Here is a 21,844-nt window from a genome sequence, read left to right as displayed (position 1 = left end):
GACTCCACTCTATCCAAAATGAGAAGGTCTGCCCATCCAACAGAGCTCTCAAATAAGCAAGGAAGCATCTTTTCCTGGACCCCTCAGAAACCTCCCTTCCCATTTCAGTGGCTGAAATCAGATCATGTGACCATTCCTGAACCAACTTGAGGAGTAACACGGTGGCAAATAAGGAAGGGCTTCTCTGGCGGCTCAGACCGTAAAGAATCTGCCTGCCACGCGGGAGACCCCGATCCCTGGGTTGGGAAGATCCCCTGGAGGAGGGCATGGCAACTGACTCCAGTATTCTTGCCTGGAGAATCCCATGGACAGAGGAGCCCAGTGGGCTACAGTCCACGGGGTCGCAAAGAGCCTGACACAACTGGGCAAGTGATACAAACGAGGAAGCAGAAAACGACTTCTCCACAACCTTCTCCAAGGAAATTTCCCACGTGAAATTAGTATACAGGATTTATTGCCTGTAATTTAAACCCTGCAGATCCCACCTCTACACTCTCTCTCTCCTCTCCTCTCCAAAGAAAAGGAAGCTAGGACTATGCCCTTTCTGTTTAAGGACTTTTTAATACAATCCATTTTAAAGTCTTTATTGAATTTCTCCCAATATTGCTTCTGTTTTATGTTTTGGTTTTTTGGCCACAAGACATGTGGGATCTTGGCTCCCTGACCAGGGATCAAACCCACACCCCCTGCATTGGGAGGCGAGGTCCTGACCCCTGGACCACCGGGGAGTCCCCATCTCTGCCCTTTACAGGGCTCCCTGGTGGCTCAGACGGTAAAGAATCTGCCTGCAATGCGGGAGACCTGGGTTCAGTCCCTGGGGTGGGGAGATCCCCTGGGGGAGGGCACGGCAACCCACTCCACAGAGGAGCCTGGAGGGCTACAGTCCGTGGGGTCACAAAGAGTCAGACACGACTGAGTGACTAAGCACACTAGCATGCCCTTTCTAAACTTCATTATTATCACCTTTGAGAGTCAGATGAGCAATCGAATACGAAACGCATGTCGCCAACTGCACTCCTTGAACAGAGCCCGGAGAAGGGAAGCGGGCCCACTGAGCTGCCTGACCTTTACCGGCACGAGCTGCAGTGCCTTTCTCTAGATCTCTCTCTCTCTCAGTCTCTCCCGGTCACTGCCTGTCTTTCTTTCTGCCAGGATCCTAAGGACACACTCTTGGTTATTCATAGTTCATTTTTTATTCCTTCCAACTGTTGGTCCAACCAGAAAACAATTCTGCCTTTTACAACCATAACTGGGAGGCAACACAGTCTGAATCATTATCTTAAAACTGTGATAAACACCTTCATCCAGTCAGAGAAGTAGCCAGTAACCAAAAGCCACGCCCGTGTGCCCCCCTCCCTGCCCCACCCTCACCGCTCATCTCTCAGCCCTCACCTGCCAACCCTTTTAAACCTTGGTTTAGCAGTCCTTTCCTTTCATTATATAGAGGTCCTCACATATCCAGGTATGTCTAAAGAGTGTGTGCTCAGTTGCTAAGCTGTGTCTGACTCTTTGTGACCCCGTGGACTGCAGCCCGCCAGGTTCCCGGGCCCATGGGATTTTCCGGGCAAGAATACTGGAGTGGGTTGTTGTTTCCTCCTCCAGTGGTCTAAAGAGTATACTGTTAGCACAATTTATGCTAACTTTATAAAAAAAAAAAAAAGGAGGGGTGGGAATCAGCACCCCAACATTCATAGTAGCACTATTCGTAGTCTGGACACCAAAGCAACCAAAGTGTCCATCAGCAGATAAATGGACAGAGAAGATGTGGTCCATATACACATATGGATATATATGGATGGACTCGGGAATTATCACACTAAGGGAAACAAGTCAGAAAGAGAAAGGCAAATATCATGCGATATCACCTACTAAACAAAGACAGGCTCACAGATACAGAGAAGAAATTTATGGTTGCCAAAGAAGAAAAGGGATAGGAAAAGGATAAATTAGAAGTTTGGGATTGCTGCTAAATCACTGCAGTCATGTCCGACTCTGTGCGACCCCAGAGACAGCAGCCCACCAGGCTCCCCCGTCCATGGGATTCTCCAGGCAATAACACTGAAGTGGGTTGCCATTTCCTTCTCCAATGCATGAAACTGAAAAGTGAAAGTGAAGTCGCTCAGTCGAGTCGACTCTTAGCGACCCCACAGACTGCAGCCCACCAGGCTCCTAGGTCCGTGGGATTTTCCAGGCAAGAGTATTGGAGTGGGCTGCCATTGCCTTCTCCGAGAAGTTTGGAATTAGCAGATACAAATTACTATATATAAAATGCATAAACAACAAGGCCCAACGATATAGCACAGGGAACTATATTCAATCTCTTGTAATAAACCATTATGAAAAGAGTATATATTAACTTTGCTGCATACCAGTAACTAACACAACACTGTAAATCAACTCTACTTCAACAAGGAAAAAAACCCTCGTCTTTAGCACGTTTGACATTCATAACACAATATCACCGTCCATCCTCGCTGTACCGTGCCATCTGTGGGCCAGTTTGTTCCTTTAAACATCCCTCTTATTCCCCCTACCACCAGTCCCTGCTAACCGCAATTCTATTCTGTTTTTACGAGTTCACAGCTTTTTAAAATTTCATACAGAAGAGGAGCTTAGTTTTCCAATCAGCCTAAAGTCACATATGGAGGAGACCAGCTCACCAACCATCTTTTCAGGCACCCGGACTTTTCACCTGTCCTTCATTCTCTACACACCCATCCTCAGGGACTAACCCTGACCAAAACACAACACTAATGCTAACCTGCCCTGGAAAGGAAGGTCCTCTCTGATCAAGAAAGTCTTGGTCAGGGGCCAAGAACCCTGCTTGTTTATAAACCAGTACTTATTCGTATTACTCACTTCACTGCGATTTTGAACAAACACCCAAGGTTGACTAGACATTTAACAAAAGCCTCAAACACGAAAAACAGAGGTCAAAAGTACAAAGGGGGAAGAAAGGAACTCAAGAAACAGAGACAAGGCAGAAAATAGAAAGAAACATCTCAGAACTTACCATCAAGTATTCCCAAGAAATAAGACATCTGGCAACCAGAAAACAGGAACAGATGTTCTAGAAAAGGAACAAGAGACTTAGAGAAACCTTGAAAATTATGACAGTCGTTATTTTAAATGACTCAAGAGAAGTTGGAAGATAAAGTTGAGAAAGTCTGCCAGGAAAGAGAAATGAAAAGGTAAAGAGATGAAAAACAAGAAAGAAAAGATTAGGAAACTAGAAGACAAGCCCCAGAGGTCTGACATCTGAATCAGAGTTCAGATAAGATAGCAGTGCAAAGAGCTGAAGAACAGTAGTTTCCAGATTAAAGGAGCCCCCGGCATGCCCCCAACAATGAAAGAGAAAGAGGCCACCATCAAGTCACAACACAGTAAAATGCCACAGAGCCAGTGCTAAAAGCAAAGTCTCAGAAACTTCCAGGCAAGAGGAAGAAAAACAAATCATATCTTTACATACTAAAATGCCAAGGTGCAGGAGGCGTCGGGCTCCTTAGTAACAATGTTGGGTATCTAAAGGCATGATGCCTTTAAAATTCTGAGGGAGATTTTATTCCCAGTCTAGAATTCTACACCTACACAAATATTCAGCCAATTTTGAGAGTAAATATTTTCAGACATGAAGATCTCAAAAGGTTAATTCTCTGGTATCCTTTCTCAAGAAGCTATTACATGAGAGACTGTCCTGGTTCCGATGGCTATGATAACAATGTACCCCAAAACGTAGGGGCTTAAAACAACAATTCACTGACACTCTGCCTCCTACTCTGCCAGGAACCTGGGCACACAGGATCGGGTATTAATAGAGATGGCCTGTGTGCTCCTCACAGGTCTGGGGGCCCAGCTGAGATGGCGTGAACAGCTGGGGGCCGGGGCAGTCAGGAACGGCCAGCATCTCTCTATGGGGCCTCTCTTCAAGGACCAGCTTGGGCTTCCTCACAGCATGGCAGCCACAGGCTGGTGCAGAACTTTCCACACGGAAGCCGTGGCCTCAGGAGACAGAGCGGAAGGTGCTGGTCACAGTCACGCAGACCTGAGCCTAGACACTGGCACCCTGTCACTCCAACCATACCCATGGGCCAGAGCAGTCCCCGAGCCACCCAGACTCAAGGGAGGGGACACAGAAGCACCCCTCTCGATGGGAATGACGAAAAGAGCCTGTGGCCACCTCTAATCCTCCACAAAGAGCGACCAAGAAAGAGAAGGGCTGGGAAAACAGAGGCTTGACTTTAAAGGAGATGCAAAGGAAACTCCCCAGGTGACCGGGAAGACGATGGTAAAGCCAGTCCAGGCCGACGCCCCAGAGGGAGACCTCCTGGATGGATTTGTCCACGGGGAGGGAAGGGAATGGCAGACACACGACAGGTGGGACCAAACTGCTGTTTTGTTGCTGTTTAGCTGCTAAGTCCTGTCCAACTCTTTGCGACCCCATAGACTGTAGCTCACCAGGCTCCTCCGTCAATGGGACTCTCCAGGCAAGAATACTGGAGTGGGTTGCCATTTCTTTCTCCAAGGGGATCTTCCTGACCCAGGGATGGAAGCTGCATCTCCTGCAAGTCTCCTGCCCTGCAGGCCAGCTCTTTACCCCTCGGCCACCAGGGAAGCCCTTGACCAAACTGAGAGGACTGGAACTCTTCCGTCTAGGAGTGCACAGGCCAGTGAATGACAATTTTATATAAAACTAAGCCAAAGAATAAAGGTAGAAATTGTTATCCCAAGAGAACACCAAGAGTTGTCAAAGAAAGGAAGTGAAATATGTTATACTATGGGGCGTGGCAGGGGGTGACACATGTAGTCACAGCAGTGTGAACCTGGATACCAGTTTAAGTAAAAATGGGGACACACTGATTTGCGGGAGTAAGGAAAGAAAGTGGGCAGTCATGGGAGTCTTCGTTTTCTATACTGCTAAGTCACTATACGGGCTTCTCCCGTGGCTCAGACAGTAAAGAATCTGCCTGCAACGCAGGAGACCAGGTGTAATCCCTGTGTCAGGAAGATCCCCTGGAGAAGAGACTGGCTACCCACTCCAGTATTCTTGCCTGGGAAATCCCATAGACAGAGGAGTCTGATGGGCTACAGTCCATGGGCTTCCGAGAGTCAGACACGACTGGGTGACTAACACACACACACACACACACACAAATCACTACATAATCAAGGAGTAGCTCTGTTTATGAATGTTTTAAAGGAAAATAGAGGTAAATGACATAAGAATCCCCTGAAGAAGTGAAAGTGTTTGCCAGTGAGAAAAGGGAATGAGGGGTGAAGGGGGTGGAATAGGGGCAGATTTTTCACTCCAAATCTCATAGTGTCTCTTTTGTATTAAGTGGGTTCATACATTGTATTATGAAAATAAAAATAAATTTTAAAAGAGAAAGCTGTAGAACACACAGTATGATTCTATTTATCCAAGAAAATGTTCACATGTATATTTGAACTCATAGAAAAATAGGAAAAGTAGGAAAAATCAAACTCTACAACACTAAAGTATTCAAAGTGGTTGGAGGACCAAACGCCCATCAACATATGAATGGACAAACAAAATGTGATATATCCATCTAATGAAGTATTGTTGTTGTTCAGTTGCTCAGTCGTGTCCAGCTCTGCGACCCCACGGACTGCAGCACGCCAGGCTTCCCTGTCCCTCACTATCTCCCTGAGTTTGCTCAAACCCATGTCCATCCAGTCAGTAATGCCATCCAACCGTCTCATCCTCTGTAGCCCCGTTCTCCTCTTGCCCTCAGTCTTTCCCAGTGTAAAGAAATAGAGGACAACAACAGAATGGAAATGACTAGAGATCTCCTCAAAAAACACTGGAGACGCCAAGGGAACATTTCATGCAAAGATGGGCACAGGAAAGGATGATGGAGTATTATCCAACCTTAAAAAGGAGATTCTGTCACCTGTTGCAACATGAAGGACATTCTGCTAAGTGAAAAAAGCCAGACACAAACGGACAATGATGGTATGATTCCACTTAGATGACATCACTAGAGTAGCTCAAATTAACAGAGACAGAAAGTAGAGCTGTGGTCGCCAGTGGCTGTCGGGAGGAAGGAAAAGGGAATACATGTTTAACGGGTACACAGTTTCAGACTGCGAGGATGCCCGAGTTCTGAGATGGATGCCGGCGATGGTTGCACAGCACCGCGGATGTACTTCGCGCCACTGGGTACTCAGATCTAGTGAGCCGGGCGAGCCTGGAGCCTGTGACACAAAGGGAAGTCAGAAAGAGAAGAACAAACGTTGTCTGTGAACACAGACATGTGGAATCTAGAAAAACGGTACTGATGAACCTATTTGCAGGCAGGGCAGGAATAGAGACACAGATACGGAGAAGAAACGCTGGACACAGTAGGGGGAAGGAGAGGGTGGAGCAAATTCAGAGAGTAGCACTGATGGAAACACTGCCATGCGTAAACAGACAGCTAGTGGGAAGCTGCTGTACAGCACGGGGAGCTGGCTGGGGGCCCCGAAATTACCGTGGGGGTGGGGGTGGGGTTCAGGAGTAGGGGGACAAATGTGTACTTATGGCTGATTCGCACTGTTGTATGGCAGAAGCCAGAGGAATACTGTAGAGCAATCCTCTTCCGATTAAAAATAAATTTTTAAAATTTTAAAGTAAAAAATGTTAAAATGGTCAGTTTTATTTTCTGTTTATTTCACCACAACAAAAATAAGTGGCTGGGGACTCCCCTGGTGGTCCAGCAGTTGAGAATCCGTCTGCCAACGCAGGGGACACAAGTTCGATCTCCACACCAAGAAGATTCCACGTGCCACAGAGCAACGAGGCCCGAGCACCACAACCACTGAAGCTCACGTGCCTAGAACCTGTGCTCTGCAACAAGAGATGCCACCACAATGGGAAGCTCACATGCCTAAATGAAGAGTAGCCCCTGCTCCTGTCAACTAGAGAAAGCCTACATGCAGCAAGGAAGACCCAGCACAGCCAAAAATCAATTCAGTTCAGTCGCTCAGTCATGTCTGACTCTTTGTGACCACCACGGACTGCAGCACGCCAGGCCTCCCTGTCCATCACCAACTCCCAGAGTCCACCCAAACCCATGTCCATTGAGTTAGTGATGCTATCCAGCCATCTCATCCTCTGAAGTCCCCTTCTCCTCCTGCCCTCAATCTTTCCCAGCATCAGGGTCTTTTCAAATGAGGCAGCTCTTCAAATCAGGTGGCCAAAGTATTGGCGTTTCAGCTTTAGCATCAGCCCTTCCAATGAACACCCAGGACTGATCTCCTTTAGGATGGACTGGTTGGATCTCCTTGCAGTCCAAGGGACTCTCAAGAGCCTTCTCCAACACTACAGTTCAAAAGCATCAATTCTTCGGTGCTCAGCTTTCTTTATAGTCCAACTCTCACATTCATACATGACCACTGGAAAAACCATAGCCTTAACTAGACAGACCTTTGTTGACAAAGCAATGTCTCTGCTTTTTAATATGTTGTCTAGTTGGTCATAACTTTCCTTCCAAGGAGTAAGCGTCTTTTAATTTTATGGCTGCAATCACCATCTGCAGTGATTTTGGAGCCCGGAAAAATAAATAAAATAATAATCAATAAATAATAATTAAAAAAAATAAGCAGTTGGGGGAGGGGACAGTTTGGGAAACTTTCAGGTTTTCAATATTATCTGACTGTTTGCAATGAGAAGGTCTTCACCATATGCTTGAGTGCATAAATAAGGCTGTGGGGGAAAACCAAATCTCTGCAAAGGTTAGGAAGAGAAATGCGCATTGCTCCAGGGAAAGAAAGAAAAGGCAGTGAAGAGAAAGAAGGGGGACAGGGAAGCAGTCGGCTCAGCACAGCCAGGCCAGGGAGGGGAGCCCTGAGGACGGATAGTGCAGAGGTCCCGTCAGTCTAGAGACTTCTAGTGAGGCTTGTGAGCCTTACAGAGCTTCCCAGGTGGCGCTAGTGGTAAAGAACTCACCTGTCAATGCAGGAGACAGAAGAGAGGAGGGTTCAACAGCTGGGTTGGGAAGATCCCCTGGAGGAGGGCATGGCCACCCACTCCAGCACTCTTGCCCCAAGAATCCCATGGACAGAGGAGCCTGGTGGGCTACAGTCTACGGTGTCGAAGAGTCGGACAGGGCTGAAGCGACTGAGCACAGAAGCCTTACCTGTGCACACCCACTCACCAGCCTGGCGCCCAGGAGAGAGCCCCGCTTTGCCAAGAAACAAACTCAAAAGCGTGTGAAAAGCTTATCACGTTTCAGATGTTGCTCTCTTTTTTTTGATGGGGACCATTTTAAAAGTCTTTATGGAATTTATTACATGATTGCTTGTTTCCTGTTTTGGTTTTTGGCCACGAGGCATGTGGAATCTTAGCTCCCTGACTAGGGATAGAGCCTTCACCCCTGCATTGGAAAGCGAAGTCTTAACCACTGCACCACCAGGGAAGTCCCCAGAGGTTGTTTTTAAATATTCTCTGCAACCTCAGGAAGGAGCCTCAAGTGGCCCAGAATCCACTGCTGCCCCAGCCAAGGGCATGCTGTCCTATGGACCTCGGGGCAGGTGGGACCCTTAGACATGGGGACATTCCCAGAACCTGGGGGGCCTGCCATCAGACTGAGGACAGGGAGGACTCAGCCTGGCAGGCTGGTCTTGGGGAGAGAGGGGGGGAGCTGGGCTGCACCCACACCACACCTGGGGCAGTACCCCAGAGGATGAGTCCCTGCACAGAGGAGGGCAGTGGTGATGTGCTCAGAAAACTGCAAAACCAGGATTTGGGTTTTGGTGGGGAAGCAAACTGTTTCCTGGGCTCTATGTCCTGGGAGTGCCTGACACTGTACAAACTTCCCACTATACACACGGCACTCACACTCATGAACCTCGCCCCCTCCAACACCTACTTGAATTTCAAGGGCCTGGGGATAGGCGACTGGCTACAGGAGGCCTCATATTGTATCTGTGAATCCATGTCTGGTGTTAGTCAGTCAGTCACATCTGACTCTTCGCCACCCCATGGACTGTAGCCCACCATGCTCCTCTGTCCATGGGATTCTCCAGGCAAGGATACTGGAGAGGGTTGCCATGCCCTCCTCCAGAGGGTCTTCCCAACCCAGGGATCGAACCTGGGTCTCCTGAATCGCAGGCAGATTCTTTACATCTGAGCCACGAGAGAGTTTTATTTCTGGCCTCTCATGGAGCCTTTTACTGTGGCAGAAGGTTAAAAACATCAAGAAGTCAGGTCACTGTCTTCGAACACAGGATAAGATCAAATCTGATAGTACAAGGTGAACTTCCAAGCAGATACTAAGATCTTTAATCACTGGGGACGAAAAAAAAACCAGTATGACATTTAAGCTATTACAACTCTGAAATTATGAAGTCAATAAACAAAAACTGGAGAGAATGGAAAAGTGTTTGTTAGAGTAATGGGGTTTGTATCTCTTTCCCCCCACTTTTTTTTAGGTGTCATACCACAGCCAGCATTAATGAAAAGCCACTCAACAGTTTCTCATTTAAACCAGCAGCACAGATGTTATCTCCTTTCTGCAAATGGAAGCTCAGGAAGGTAACATCTCACTTGATAACAATCACACAGGTAATGTGCTGCTGGCTGCTGGTTGGCTCTCCAACTCCGGCCTGCCTTTCCCCTCTGTCCCAAAGCAGACTGTACAGTTCACAGCAAAGAATCTTCTACTTGGCCCAAATCAGTGGTTTAGATGTTAGCATTCTTTTCCATCATTTAAACTGCAGTTATCTAAATAAGAAAAGACAAAGAGATGACAGGCCAGGAGCTAAACTGAAAAGACACAGGAAGACAGGGAAAGGAACATGTATAAGGGCAGTCGTCCCCAAGCTTTTGGGCACCAGGCACCGATTTCGTGGAAGGTGATTTTTCCACACACTGAGGAGGGGGATGGTTTTCAGATGATTCAAGGGCATTACGTTTCTTGTGCACTTTATTATTCCTACATCAGCTCCACCTCAGATATCAGGTATTAGATCCCGGAGGTTGGGGACCCCTGGGATACTAGGTTGTGACAGAACCTAGTATCACTTAAAGCAGCAGGACCTCCTTGCCCTCTTAAAACTTCTTGAGGCCTCCACACAAAAACCTGTACATGGATGTTGATAGTAGCTTTACGCTTAACTCCCAAAACGTGGAGGTATCCAAGGTGGAGGTGCCTGGATAAATAAACCTGTTCATCCAGACAATGGAGCAGCATTCAGCATGAAAAAAAGAGATGAGCTCTCGAGCCATGAAAAGACATGGAGAAAGCTAAAACACATATTACTAAGTGAAATAAGGCAATCTGAAAAGGCTACATACTGTATGATCGCAACTATATGATTCTAAGAAGGCAAAACTGTGGAAACAGTGAAAAGATCAGTGGTTGCCAGGGGTGGGTGGTGAGAGAAAACAGCGCTGACAATGTTTCGGGCGGTGAAAACGCTCTGGATGACACCATAATGATGAGAGCGGCGCTGCGCTCAGTCGTGCCCGACTCTTTCGCAACCCCGCGCACTGTAGCCCGCCAGGCTCCTCTGTCCACGCAATTTTCCAGTCAAGAATTCTGGAGTGGGTTGCCATTTCCTCCTCCAGGGGATCTTCCCAATCCAGGGATTGAACCCACATCTCCTGCATTGGAGGTGGATTCTTTACCACGGAGCCACCTGGGAAGCCCCTATAATGATGGGTATGTGTCATTAAACATCTGTCCAGACCCACAGAACGTACAACGCCAAGAGTGAACTCCAACATAAACTGTGGTCTCTGAGTGACTATGATGTACCCACGTAGATTCATCTTTGGGTAAAAAAAAAAAAAAAAAGTCCATTCTGGTGAGTGATGTTGATAATGGAAGAGGTTATGCCTGTGTGGAGACAGGAGGTATCAATATATGGGAAATTTCTGTACCTTCCTCTCAATTTTGTTCTAAACCTAACACTGCTCTTTAAAATTGTCTTTTAAAAAATTATTGGGGTCTGCAAATATCTATGGGTATTTACGGTATTTATCACATTAGAAATTATAAAAGAAAAAATGTTTAAATATTTATATCATTTGAATGTAACAATAATAAACTCATTAAATGTTTACAAAAAGAACTACACTTTTAATTAGAAAAGTGGCATTGTTCTATGTCTTTACAAGTCTGGTTAACGTCTGCCTTGAAATAACTGGATGCTGCTCTCTGCTTCTGCAGATATGTTGGGAAAGTATACATCCTATAGTTTCTGGGAACTTCCACTGTACCTTCGTGAGAAAATGAGGATGAAAGGGTCAGTACCTGCTTCATGTTATCACTAAAATAATTTCTAACTTGTGAAGCTCCTGAAAAAGTCTTGGGTACCCTCCAGGAGTCCCTGGACCGTGCTTTGAGAAAGATAACATAAAGAAGACGGTGTGAGAGAGAAGGGGAAAGGACAAGTTGGGGAGACAAGGGCCCACCCACCATCTCACCTGTCACCTCCTCTAACCCCTGCTCCCCCCACCAGTTACCTCCAGTGCAGAAACCACAGCTTCCTCCCCAAGGATGACCTGCTTTTATTCCAAGCATCTCCTCCTTCAGCCTAGCTCATCCTTGAGACAGAAACATGTGCTAACTGGTTAATCTCCCTTCAGAACATACTGGTGCTTTTTAACTGGGGCTTTCTTAAATTAAAACTCCGAAGCCTGATTCTAAAAATGGGCTTATCAGAAGACCTGAGATGGGGTGAGACCCCAGCAGAGTGCAGGAGAAAGTCCTCAACGAGACACAAGGGCTGGTCCTTGGGTTATTTTCTCAGTCTGCAAACGTAGGCTGCACCAAGCCTTCTGTCCAATTTTCTGGGCTGTGCTGCCATCAAATGACTTCTGGGCCTGAATCCACGTTGCAACCCAAGCACCCCCGCCGCTGTTCACCCGCCCCCACGCACACCTGGACTCCGCCAGGCCCCTGGGAGTCCGCAGCACGTCAGCAACCAGATACGACCCCGGGCAGAGCCAGTCCATCCCTGTGCCAGGAAAATGCCCGCACTTCTCTGCAGGCACGACCCGGGATAACGCTGTTCTGCGCCGCTTTCCGACACGGTGGCCCTGGGGGCGCTCCACGCCCGCTCCAACCCGGTTTTCTGCCCCCTCTCCCAGCAAGGGGTGACACTCAAAGGCGGGGACTCAAGAAACAGGTTAGGAAACCGGTTTAGAAGCTACCGCTCTGGGCCGAGCATCCCGTCCGCCGCTGCGGGGAGCGCCGGTTCGTCCCTGCTCTCCGTGTAGGAGGGAGCGCGCTGGGCAGAGGACGCCTCCTGAGGGCCACGAAGTCGCCGGCTCTGCGGCGTCCACAGGACTGCGGCGGGCAGCCCATCTTCGTCGGGTCGGGAGGGACCTGTTTTCGGGCGCAGCACACACACCCCAGCTCGCCCTGCCCGGGGTGCAATGCGAGGTGCCCTCGGGGACGCGTACCTGGGCCGGAAGAGCGGACAGCCGCCCAGGAGCCCGCGCAGCTCGTTTTTGAGGCTCCAGAACTCGCCGTCCAGGTAACGGTGCAAGGATGAGTCCCCGAGCCCCAGGTCGGCCGGCTGCATCGTGCTGTCGGGCCTCTGGCGCGTCTCTGCGGCCGCTGCCCGGCGCGCTCCTCCCGCAAGTGGCCCGGAGCGCACGCCCTCTCCTCTCCAGCCGCCGGCCCGTCTCCTCCCTCCTCCGCCGCCTGCCCCGCCCTCCTGCGCGCGGACCCTACCCCGACGCCGCTGCCTGGGCACCCGGTGAAGACAGAAAGGTCCCAGGACTCTGGGCTCTTAGAATGGTCTCCCTCCCCGCCTTGCCCCGGGGCTTGAGTTCCTGCCGCCCGTGCCCTCAGCTCAGTTGTCTCTCCGGTCGGTGGCCCACAAGAACCCTGGTATTAGAACCCTAGAGGGGAGGTTGGTCTGTAGACACCGGGGCCTGGCTGCTCAGAGCTGAGGCATCTCACAGAGCAGAACTCTTGTATCAGCAGCCTCTCTGCGCCCAAGATCCAAGACGGCCTGGCCCCTGCTCTGGCCCCAGGTCAGCTGCAGCTTGGCATTCCAGCGAACTTTAATATTACTGTAATCTGGGGGAGTGGCCTGGGGCTACAGGGTAGCTGGGAGATGCAGACAGAACAGACAGTGAACAAACATGAACTCATCTCCCAGAATCCTCCTTCTGTTGCTCTAACGAGTGACAAACATTCACTCCTTTCCTAAGTCTCATTTACTTTACTGATTCTCCATCTAAGTAGAAAGGCAATGTTCGTTGTTTCCTTTCAAAGACCACTGGGCTGGGGAGATGACTTGGGGAGTGTGCTGTAGTTGGCCCTTGGGTCTCTGTTTGCTGTCGTTAGGTTAATGAATATCATCTGTATTAGTTTCCTTCTTGTTGCTCAGTCCTAAGCCTTGTCCCACTCTTTCCGACCCTATTTGACTGCAGCACGCCAGGCTTCCCTGTCCTTCACCATCTCCCGGAGTTTGCTCCAACTCATGTCCGTTGAGTCGGTGATGCCATCCAACCGTCTCATCCTCTGTCACCCCCTTCTCCTCCTGCCCTTAATCTTTCCCAGCATCAGGGTCTTTTCCAAGGAGTCAGCTCTTCACAGCAGGTGGCCAAATTATTGGCGCTTCAGCTTCAGCATCAGTCCTTCCAGTGAATATTCAGGGTTGATTTCCTTTAGGATGGACTGGCTTGATCTCCTTGCTGTCCAGGAGGTTTTTAGCTCTGTATTTTCAGGGTGCTGTGTGAGCCAAGGACTGTACTGAGGCATAGAGCCCCCGTGCCCCTCTTCTCCTGAGGATTCTGGAGCCTGGGCAATCCCTGGGGCCTGCCTGGAGCCACAGCTCTGCTTTAGCTGATGGTCTCCCCCTTCTGGGGCACCGGAGCCTATGTTTGTTGTGAGAGTTGGTTTGTTGTGAGGGTGTTGTCAGGAGGGGCACCCCCAGTTGCACACGAGCCCTTGCTGTGAACCTGCTTCTGCCCAAAGGCCTGCCCTAGAGCCTGACCTGCCCCAAATTTGTCTGTGACTGATCTTGTGACTTTAGATAAGAATCTTCATCTCTCTTAGTTTCAATTTCTTCATCTGAAACTTGTGGCTAATATGATCTACATTTTTTTAAAGACTATAATTATGTATACATAATATTTGCCTCATATTAGGTGCTCTGTGATGGTCAGTGGGATGTTCTGTGGGATTATTTAAATTGTGGACATATTCCACAATGACTGCAGGAAATCTGAAGAGAATATTCATTGTAGATTTCTCAAAAAACAAAAAAAACCTCCCTCTCCTTATAAGGATACCAATCAATGGGTTGGGCCCCATCCTACTCCACTCTGACCTCATCTTAACCTGATTCAGTTCAGTCGCTCAGTCGTGTCTGACTCTTCTGCTTACATCTGCAAAAACCCAGTTTTCCAATAAGGTTACATGAACTTTCAATCCAGTATGTGCATGTGTACTAAGTCACTTCAACCATGTCTGACTCTTTGGGACCCTTTGGACTGTAGCCCACCAGACTCCTCTGGCCATGGGATTCTCCAGGCAAGAATACAGGCGTGAGTAGCCATTCCCTTCTCTGGGGGAATCTTCCCAATCCAGGGATCAAACCCGGCCCTCCTGCTCACAGGACAGCTTCTTTACTGTCTGAGCCACCTGGAAAGCCACCTGGAGAAGTCAGAGAACACAGGTAGAACACAGTTACAATCAGAAAACCTTCCCCAACAAGATGCCTGCTAGAGGAGTTAGGCATGTCCCAGAGAAAAAGGCTGGGCTCAGAACCAGAGTGCCCACAGCAGGACCTCATAAGGGAAATGCAGGAATCCAGCAGCCCAGGCCTCTGAGAAGGGTGTCCAGTGGCCCACAGTGGACCAGGCATGGCATCCAGGTTTGTGCTCAAGGGCCATCCTGCAGCCCTGGGCTCTCCATAGAAGAGGGAGGCTGTGATGGCTGCTGGCTTCATTTCGCACTGCCCCAGCCCCTCGGTCCTTGTAGGAGAGGCAGGCCTTTGGCTTGGACATTGAGAGGGCATTCTCCTGCGTGGATGGTGGCAGGCAAGAATCCTTTAAGCTCCTTCCATAGATGAGTGGCCAGGAACGTTAATGACTTGCCCAAGGGCTCCTGGCTCTCCAAGGCAGAGGACTCAGGCCCCAGAGGACCCACACCACATCACACTCCCCTGCAGGACTGGCCTGGGGGCCTCGGTGAACTTTCTGGAGGCAGCTTTCATGAGGGCCTGGGGCACGAACACTACAGCCCAGGGCTTAGGGTTCCGTGGTGAGGCACAGACTGTTCTCAGGGAACTTTGGTGTGTTTGTAGAAAGCAGAGAACCAGAAAATAGAGCAGGCAGAACCCTGGAGTATTTCCAGTCGGTCCTTTCTTTCCAGATGAGAACTCTGCAGGGCATGGCCTCTAATGGCTCCATCTGACCACTGCGCTGGGTTTCAGGAGGCAAATGGGGCAACTTAGGAAACTATAATGTTCCTTGTGTATGGACGTGAGAGTTGAACCGTAAAGAAGGCTGAGTGCCGAAAAACTGTTACTTTCAAACTGGGGTGCTGGAGAAGACTCTTGAGAGTTCCTTGGACAGCAAGGAGATCAAACCAGTCAATCCTAAAGGATTATCAGCCCTGAATATTCATTGGAAGGACTGATGCTGAAGCTGAAGCACCAATACTTTGGTCACCTCATGTGAAGAGCTGACTTATTGGAAAAGACCCTGATGCTGGGAAAGATTGATGGCAGGAGGCGAAGGGGGCAACTGAGGGAGAGATGGTTGGATGGCATCATTGACTCAACAGACTTGAGTTTGAGCAAATTCCAGGAGGTGGTGAAGGACAGGGAAGCCTGGTGTGCTGCAGCTTATGGGGTTGCAGAGCTGGGCATAACTGAGAGACTGAAAGCAACAATGCTTCTCAGACCCCCCGGTACTTTGAGAACCCCAGTAATGATACTAGCTCAGGTTTACCTAGCCCTTGCCTTATAACATTGTTATAAGGTAGAGAGACCATAAATGCTAAAGAAATTTTGAACTAATGCTCAGAGATGCAGGTATAATTTTGTAAAAAGAAATTTGTCTGGGGACCTCCCTCGCAGTCCAGTGGTTAAGACTCTGCACACCCAGTGCAGGGTGCATGGACCGGATCTGTGGTTGGAGAACTAAGATCCTCCATGACAGTGAGCATGGCCAAAGTAAATTTCAAAAAAAGAAAAGAAATTTAGTTGGTTTTTGACTGAGTTCCTGACACAGAGCCTTCAAAAACTCTGAGCATTTCTTAAGGGATCGGTGTCTTTGTTGTGCTATTGAATAATGCCTGCAGTGATTTTGGAGCCCAAGAAAATAAAATCTGTCCCTGCTTCCACTTTGTCCCCTTCTGTTTGCCATGATGTGATGGGACTGGATGCTGTCTCAGTTTTTTGTATGTTTCACCCTCCTCTTTCACCTTCATCAAGAGGCTCTTTAGTTCCTCTTCACTTTCTGCCATTAGAGTGGGTATCATCTGCGTATCTGAGGTTGTTGATATTTCTTTTGGCAATCTTGATTCCAGCCATTAGTACCAGTGCAGCCATTTATCACGATGCAAAAATGAGCTGATAAGATTAGATGCCTCTAATAAGAGAAGAATAGGAAAGAGAAAGGAATAGGGTCTCTGGTCTCTAGAAGCAGGCTAACATGTAAATAACATCTGGGCATCACTTGTGTCCATTATACAAATACCAGGATCGCACATAGAACTGAACATTCCATGAGAGATTCTTGGGGAGACTGATGGCGGCAGAGAGCTGGGATTCCCATCCATCCTTCCTTCCTTCCAGGCTGCAGTGATATGAAAGTCCATCCTGGGTTTTGACCTCACAAGGGATCTTCAGAAGTAACAAAACACCCTCAGATGAAAAACATTTCTAGAATAGGGCTTCATATTTTTCCCTTTCTTCACATCAACTTTATTAATGTTCTGTAGCCCCTGAAATCACTTGTCAGCTTTCTGTCACTACTTTAATTATAAATCTCTAATCTTATATGATGTTTCAGCAACACAGCTAATGCTACTACTATAAATTACTTTAAATTTCCCAGTGGAAGGAAGATATATGTGTGTTTGTGATTGTCTGCATGTGTCAACAACTGAGCGACTTCACTTTCACTTTCCACTTTCATGCACTGGAGAAGGAAATGGCAACCCACTCCAGTGTTCTTGCCTGGAGAATCCCAGGGACGGCAGAGCCTGGTGGGGTGCCGTCTACGGGGTCGCACAGAGTCGGACACGACTGAAGCAATTTAGCAGCAGTAGCAGCAGCAGCATGTGTCGAACAGGCAGAACCTACAGAAGAATAATTGTTTTCTTTCTCTTTTCTTTTCAATTTTGGCTGCGCTGGGTCTTCGTTGCAGTACTTGGGCTCTTGGCCGCAACAGCCTTCTCTCGCTGAGATGCACAAACTCTGCAGCATTCAGGCGGACTAGTTGTGGCACCTGGGCTTAGTTGCTCCAAGGCTCATGGGACCTTAGTTCCCCTACCAGAGCTGGACCTGAGTCTCCTACATTGGGAGGCAGATTCTTTACCACTGGGGCACCAGGAAAGTCCCCGTTTTCCTTTTCTTAACAGAGCACTGAATGGTATCATGGGACAACCCAAGAAACTGAGTGGAGGCTCTAGGAGAGTGGAAGTCAGAGAAACATTATGAAGAGATGGAGATAGCTGTCATTTTACAGATCAGGAAACTTACACCCAGATTCAGGGTTTAAGTCCCATTATCTGCTTCTTTGGCTTCCCAGGTGGCTAACTGGGTAAAAATCTGCCCGCAATGCAGGAGATGAGACTCAGAAGACACGGGTTCGATCCCTGGGTTGGGAAGATCTGCTGGAGGAGGATGGCAACCTACTCCAGTATTCTTGCCAGGGTAATCCCATGGACAGAGGAGCCTGGTGGGTTACAGTCCATGGGGTTGCACAGAGTCAGACACCACTTAGTGACTGAGCACAGCACAGCACACTTGCTTCTTGGGAAAGTCAAGTCTGGAGCTCATGTTCCCTGATGCAGTCTGGTTTTCCATCTCCAATAAGTTTGGAAATTACTATTTTGGAATAACAAGTCACTGAAAGCCCAAATATGAATAGAAATGCTTTACCAATTTAGGGAATCTATTAGTCATTTTACATAGGTGGACATTTAATATTGACATTAGCAGACAAACTAATTTAAAGTTTTAGAGGAAGAGAGAGTTGTAACTGCACATTTCTGCCTCAGATGTAGGAAATGCAGGCCTTGACACGCGTGGACCCACTACTCCCACTCAGATCAGAACAAGCCTCCCCACTCACATCCTCGGGCGGGTCTGGGGAGATAAGGTAACAGACCCACCAAGGAGACAGCAATGCCAAAAATTAAAGGGATGGCTAATCAGTGAAGCAACGATTATTATTTAACAAACTTTCCGATAAGCCATGGCAATCGCTGCACTCTCAACACAAACCTGAGGAGAAGAGGGCAGAGGGAGAAGACGGAAGAAGATAAGAGTTGGAGTAGATGGGATTTGCAATGTTGTCAGTGGCATGAACTTCCAATTAGTGAAATTTTTTAAAAAAACGAACAACGTATTTGCCAGCTCTTCTGGATTTTCTGCTTATATTGATTTATGTAAATTGCCAGCATTTGGGGGTTTCTGGATCTTCATCAAAGTAGCAAACTATTTCTTCATCACACTCTTTGGAAGCTCTTCCTTTACTCCTGATGTGTAGAGATAATGTGAAGCTCTGAGAAAAATAGTCATTCTAGACTCAGGAAACAGTTCATGAGACTTACCTCAACAAGCTCCTGAAGGCTTTGAACCAGGCCAGTCTCTGCTTTCCTTCCGTGGTGCTTAGTCCTGTTACACAGGAAGGTCAAACATCTGGTGAACCCTCCAGCTCAACACATCTCTACACAAGTAGCAGCCTTCCCCAGCTTTAGTGGCCCATTTCTGTCAATTCTAGGCCATCAAATTATCTTTCTCTTTTTTTTCTTACACATTAAAGACATCTTTGTGTTCTGAGAACACTCCCTCCTTGAGATCTGATTCCGTCTTACCTTCTTCTGCCTCCAACGCCAGCTTAGAGGCTGCAAATTACTGATCTTGGCCTCTCCACCCCGCCTCTCCCTCCCTGTCCCCCTAAAATCCTGATTTATTGGGAACTGGGTTGATTAACCTAATGGGGACACTATGATGAACACAGTGTGTGGGAGGATCGTTATATTGGGTTGGCCAAAAAGTTTATTCAGGTTTTTCCATGTTACAGAAAATCCTGAATTTTGGCCAATCCAACAATTTTCCTACAGAATAAGAATCATAGCAGAGAGGGATGTCCATAATTAAGGAAAAAGAGAAGGCATTGAGTAAGCCAGGAAATTATTTCCAGAAACACGTAAGATTCTAATAATTGCTGATAACTGTAATACTTATTACTGCTACCTCTAGCTATACCCCAGTGTCTGGCATCAGTGGGTCAGTGTGCCTTTTTAAGGGGCAGTGTGGGAAGAGGCATTCACAATACTTTACTCCACAAACAAGCCTGGTGGGAGAGAAGCTCCTAGTGGTAGAAATGAAGGAGGGCAGACAAGCTCTGTGGCCTCTAGAAAACAGGGTCGAGCTAAGTATACCTACCATGAGGTCCTGTGAGCACAGTGCTGCTCATTCCCCAAAGGCCCAGTTTATTGTCAAGATCAAGTACAAACGCCGTAATCTAGCATGTAAGATCAGACATCAAACTATCAAATTCATCTTTCATAAAGACTTTCCACTGCTCATTAACAGAAGTCCTCAAGGGTTATTTCCTTCAGTGATCTTTATTTACACCAGGAATGACATCCCCAGACTCCCCCCAGCCCAGATCCACCCCACCACGTTCAAGGCCCAAGTCAAGCCCTCCCTTCCCCAGGAAGCTTTCTCTGACAGACAGGCCCCACGTCCCCTCCCTCCTCTAGACTCCCCTAGCAGAAATCATATGTGTATTAATTTAGCACTTAATCCTGCATTGGCAGCCAGATTCTTTACTAGCTGAGCCACTAAGGAAGTCCCAAACATTCATTTAGCACTTAATAGCATTTATGTCTATACAGGCTTCCCAGGTGACTCAGGGTTGGGAAGAGCCCCTGGTGAAGGAAATGGCAACCCACTCCAGGATTCTTGCCTTGAAAATCCCTTGGACAGAGGAGCCTGGCAGACTACAGTCCACGGGGTCACAAAGAGTTGGACACAACTTCGTGACTAAACAACAACGTTTTATGTCTATATCTCCATCTCCCAGATAATACCACTAGTTTCTTAAGGACAAAATCTGAGTCAGATAAGGTTACAATTAAATCCAATAGCACCTAGTATATGAGAGATGCCTGATCAACATTTCCTGATTGGTGACTGAGGTGGAATCAGACATGGGTTGAAAACTTGAGTTAGTGAGAACAAAATTGTGTTAATTCCTGTGATAATCAGCAGAACCTAAACTTGTCTAAAGACTCCAGAGTGAGCACCCTCTGAGTTAACAACCCCACAAATTGGATACTTGTATAATCCAAATCAATCATTTCCCTGAAAGAAATTCTGAATTCTGAGAGCATCAGGATTTCCAGAAGCTGCTAATTTTTTAAAAAAGGGTATTTAACTTAAGGGCCCCAAGACAGCAAAACATGCACACCGCTTCTCTAAAAGGAAGGTAATCACTTGAATAGCTCTTTATATTTGACTTGCACTGTCAAGCAGCTCTTGAAAGAACCTCCAGAAGTAGAATGTGAAGTTATTAAAAGATCAAGGGGTTAGGTAAGGTTAGGCTGACTCTTCCAATTCAGTTTCAGGTAGGAAGCATCAGAGTATTACATGATTCTTCTTAGACTTCTGGGCTCCTTTGCAAAATGATCTCATTTTTGGTTTTCTAATTCCTAAATCCATGGTCTCCACAGCTTCTAAGTTCCACAGAAGATGGTGAAACTTTTCCTGCCGCCATTCTGTCCTCTATTCAAACTTCTATTCTTTTAATTACCAGTTGGATGTAGGAACTGCCCAGTTCCTTGAGCTTTCATTCGCTATAGAGCACACACAGAGCATTTCATATCAGTGAAACCAAGCCTGGAGGTCTCCCAAGGTTATCAACCTATCGCTTTATTTGCCGTGTGTAACTTACGTAACTAACCCTTAAGCGCCTACAGACGTGATGCCCTCACGTTGTAACCACTAAGCTAAAACCCACTTAGGTTTTTCCCTGGGCTTTTGATGAATCACTCTCTAACTCTCTGCCACAGCTTTTTTGGATCTGGAACCAAAATTTAACGGACTTCAGCATCTAGGTTCTTTACTTACAGAAACGCGGAACAAAAAACTGCGGGAAATGGAGAGGCGTGCCACTCGGCAGGATTCCGTTTTTCACCCCATCAGCCTCTCCTAAGCCAGAGGTAGGCATTCCCCCCGGACTCTGCGACCTTAAACAAGTCTGAACGGTTCATTTTTCTTCTTTCAATAAACCAAGAATAACGACTCTGGTTTATATTAAGTAAGCACAGCGTCGAAGTGGCACAATTTTTTCAACCTCAAGAAACTTTTTCTCCCAGATTGCCTTCCTCAGGGTGATGCCTTAATCATGGAATTTTGTAAGCCAGCTGCAGCTTGGACGGCTAAGGAAAAAACTCACTCCCTACTCCTGAACCAAACTAGGTGGTCCCGGTCACCCCGCACCCTGAAACCTAGCCCGCCCTCTGCTCAGCTTGAGCTTTTGATTCAACTGGGTTGCCGGAAGTGGGAAGAGCTCCCGGCACACCAGCGGGAGGCGGACCTTGGTCTCCAGGCAACGGCCCAGGCGATTGGCCAGCTCGTTTGCAACCGAGGCCAATGGCCAGGCGCCTTGCAAACGGTCGTTGCGGCGACT

General features: G+C 47.8%; 1 protein-coding gene across 2 annotated transcripts in view; it reads right to left on the bottom strand.

The window, feature by feature from the left end:
• Positions 1–12,801, bottom strand: part of ACOXL (acyl-CoA oxidase like) — a 372,099-nt gene extending 359,298 nt beyond the window's left edge. For both annotated transcript variants that reach the window (XR_006059556.1, XM_042248150.1), the window contains exon 1: positions 12,413–12,801. Coding sequence is in view for 1 of the 2 variants with exons in the window: in XM_042248150.1 (XP_042104084.1) it covers positions 12,413–12,534 (122 nt within the window). In the remaining variant the exon portion in view is untranslated. The remainder of the gene's footprint in view (positions 1–12,412) is intronic.
• Positions 12,802–21,844: the final 9,043 nt, after the last annotated feature.

Source organism: Ovis aries, chromosome 3, assembly GCF_016772045.2.
Source record: "Ovis aries strain OAR_USU_Benz2616 breed Rambouillet chromosome 3, ARS-UI_Ramb_v3.0, whole genome shotgun sequence".
NCBI classification, from domain to species: domain Eukaryota; kingdom Metazoa; phylum Chordata; class Mammalia; order Artiodactyla; family Bovidae; genus Ovis; species Ovis aries.
The sequence above is the reverse complement of the archived record's forward strand: the minus strand, read 5'-3'. Positions and strand labels throughout refer to the sequence as shown.